The 2,972-nt window shown below is 38.9% G+C and overlaps 1 protein-coding gene across 1 annotated transcript; it reads left to right on the top strand.

Annotated features, from left to right (window-relative positions):
- Positions 1 to 636: 636 nt before the first annotated feature.
- LOC108832480 (uncharacterized) lies at positions 637 to 1,370 on the top strand. Its single transcript, XM_018605962.2, has 2 exons — positions 637 to 650; positions 842 to 1,370. The coding sequence occupies exons 1-2, from the start codon at positions 637 to 639 to the stop codon at positions 1,368 to 1,370; spliced, it is 543 nt and encodes a 180-aa protein (XP_018461464.2).
- Positions 1,371 to 2,972: the final 1,602 nt, after the last annotated feature.

The raw sequence follows: 2,972 nt of genomic DNA, 5'->3' as shown, positions 1-2,972 counted from the left end.
TTTACTTTCATGAATGCAAAATAAATTGAAATTTTGATTCGGATATAAGTTTCTTTTAAATAATGTGATAGCACAATAACTAAAGATAAGGGAGCAAAATAAACAATAACTGTTTTTTTCATTGATGGTTTCTCTTAATACAATTTGAAGATGAACAAATATGTAAAACAGATCTGGAAAAAAAATCAGATCTGGTCTTCACTGACCTGGTTAAACAGCTAGGGTGGGTAGTTGGAACGGGAGAAGATATAAAGGTTAGGAATGATCCTTGGCTCTCCTGCTCTGAGCAAATCAGGCCATATGGACCGGTACCAGAAGAGCTAGCATCGCTAAGAGTGGCAGACTTACTCCTCCCAGGGTCAGCTGACTGGGATGTAACAAAGATCGAAGCCATTATTCCTTTCCACAAAGAGCAGATCCTGCAAATAAGGCCCAGCAAGTTAAGAGCCCCTGACGAGCTAGTTTGGCTAAAGAATTCTACAGGGGAGTACTCAACGAGATCAGGCTACCTTACGATTATGGAGGAGAAAGCTTTGGCGCTGCCACCAGAACAGACTGAAACTCTAGAATGGCTCTCCAACATCTAGAACATTAAAACAGCAGACAAAATCAAGGTTTTTATATGGAAGTCCCTACATGGAGCGCTACCAGTAGGAGAACAATTTGCTAACAGAAACATCCCAGTCTCTACTTTATGTGCAAGATGTAATGTAGAAGAATCAGTGACGCACCTACTATTCACGTGTCCCTTTGCAGTCACAGTCTGGCGGCTTGCCCCTTTCGCTCAGGAAATAAACACCTCTAGCTTTACATCGATGATATAAGGATGGGAAATTGTTAGAAGAGCGCATTCTCTTCCTCCCACGGGATTAGGGCCAGGGACCCTGGCAGTCTGGATAGTCTGGATTCTGTGGCTTGCGAGGAATCAATTCATCTTCGAGAAGCGCAAATTTACTCCTGAAGAAACCGTCTTGAAGGCGATTACAGACGCTAGAGACTGGACGATGGCGCAGTTACCTACAATTCCTCGGCTTTTGAAACCTTTGATCAGATTTGAACCAAACCCTAATCTCGGGAACCAATGCGCGATCTACATGGATGCAGCTTGGAATCCATCGACGGGATGCGCAGGACTTGGTTGGATCGTTGATGATCAGGATTCATCAACACAACATGCAGCGACTTCGACATCCGTTGGGTCGCCACTTATTGCAGAAAATTTGGCGGTGCTAGCAGCCATGACCTTTGCTCGGGATCACGAAATTGATTCCATATCCCTCTTCTCTGACTCTCAAATCCTTATCAAGACTCTGATAAGGCGTGAAAGGAAGTTGGAGATTTATTGCGTCATTAGAGCATCTCCAATGTAAAACACCGTTTTTTCCTCAAAAATGGAGTAAAAGTGATTATGGAGTAAAAATGCTCTAACCCCACTCAATTTCTCACTCCATAATGGAGTGATGAACAAAAAAAAAATAGATTACTCCATTTATGAAGTAAATTCTATTATGGAGTGAGAAATGAAGTGAGGTTGGAGCATTTTCTACTCCAAACTCACTTTTACTCCATTTTAGAGGAAAAAATGGAGTTGGGTTGGAGATGCCCTTAGTGATATCTACATTCTATCTGCCTCATTTAAGTCAACCTTGTTTAATTTTATACCTAGAGCAGCTAATGACAGAGCTAACTCAGTTGCCAAACAGGTTTTATGGGCTTTGAACTTGGCTTAGGCCTTTTATGAAATGAATTTCAGTTTGAACAAAAAAAAAGGTCTTCATTGACCAGAAGACTTTCATGTAAGTTTTCTAAGTCGAGAAGACTTACACCGAAGTCTTATGACGAACAGATCTGGAAAAAATCAATTTTGTACTTTCAACCAGTGAGATAACTTGATTAGCTTCTCCTAACACACAGAACTTAACCACGAAACAAACCCACTTGTTAATGACAAAGAATCATGAGTTTAATCTTACAAAGTTTAGAATCGAAATCTTGATTTGTTTGGATGAATATAGAGAGAAAGTGAAAGAGATGAAGTTTGTTGAGCAAAAAAAAATGAGATATGAGATTTCAAAATCGACTTCTAGGTGTATTAAGAGCTTCAAATTGTTTGTTCACGGTGGTTGGTGTATTGATGACAATGTTAATATTATAAATACTTGAGAAATATGAGGATGATAGAGTAAAACACTCAATTTAAAAAAAAGTGAATTTTTTGTGAATAATCAGAACTTCTGGATAATAAGGCAAATGAAAGTTTCAAAAAAAAATTAAAGGTTAGTTTTGTGTTTGACTTTTTGTGTTAGGTCATACTTGAGAAAAGCCTTAATTCTAATATTTGTATCATGTCTACGTCGCATAGTTCAAGGAACTTTCCTCTGATGATCCTTTAGTATCTCTCTCCCCTTCATCTTCTTCTACCTCTTGCCTTCCGTTTTTCTCGACCCCTCTTGTCACAGAACATGAACACTTTATCGCCTTTGAAAGTCTTTGCTTCTCCTCCTCTCATTTCTACCTCAATAACAACTTTAAAAGCTTCCTCTACCTCTAAATTTTATCCCAAACTCCCTAAATTAGGGGTAGGCTTTCATGTACCCATTCGGGATCGGTTCGGATTTATTCGGGTTTCGAGTTTTCGAAGTCAAAGATTTCAGTCTCATTCAGACATTTCTGATATATTTAGGTGTATAAATCTATTTCGGATACATTCAGATATCTGAAATACTTCGGTTTAGGTCCGGTTCGGTTTTCTAATTTTGAATGGAAAAATATAATTAATTTCGGTTCGAATTCAGTAATGCTTTTTCGGATCGGATTCGGTTTGGTTTTTTGGATTCAGATTTTTTCCCAGCCACCTAAAAAGATAAGATGCATGAAAGATTCTAACATCAATCTTAACTTCGGTTCTAAATGGAAATCAAACCACGAGTTCCCTGTTTCTTTCGCCACTGCTTCCGTTAAAGCCCCCTGGC

This window comes from Raphanus sativus, chromosome 2, assembly GCF_000801105.2.
Source record: "Raphanus sativus cultivar WK10039 chromosome 2, ASM80110v3, whole genome shotgun sequence".
Lineage (NCBI taxonomy): Eukaryota > Viridiplantae > Streptophyta > Magnoliopsida > Brassicales > Brassicaceae > Raphanus > Raphanus sativus.
Note: the sequence above shows the minus strand (reverse complement) of the source record. Positions and strands in the feature narration are given on the sequence as shown.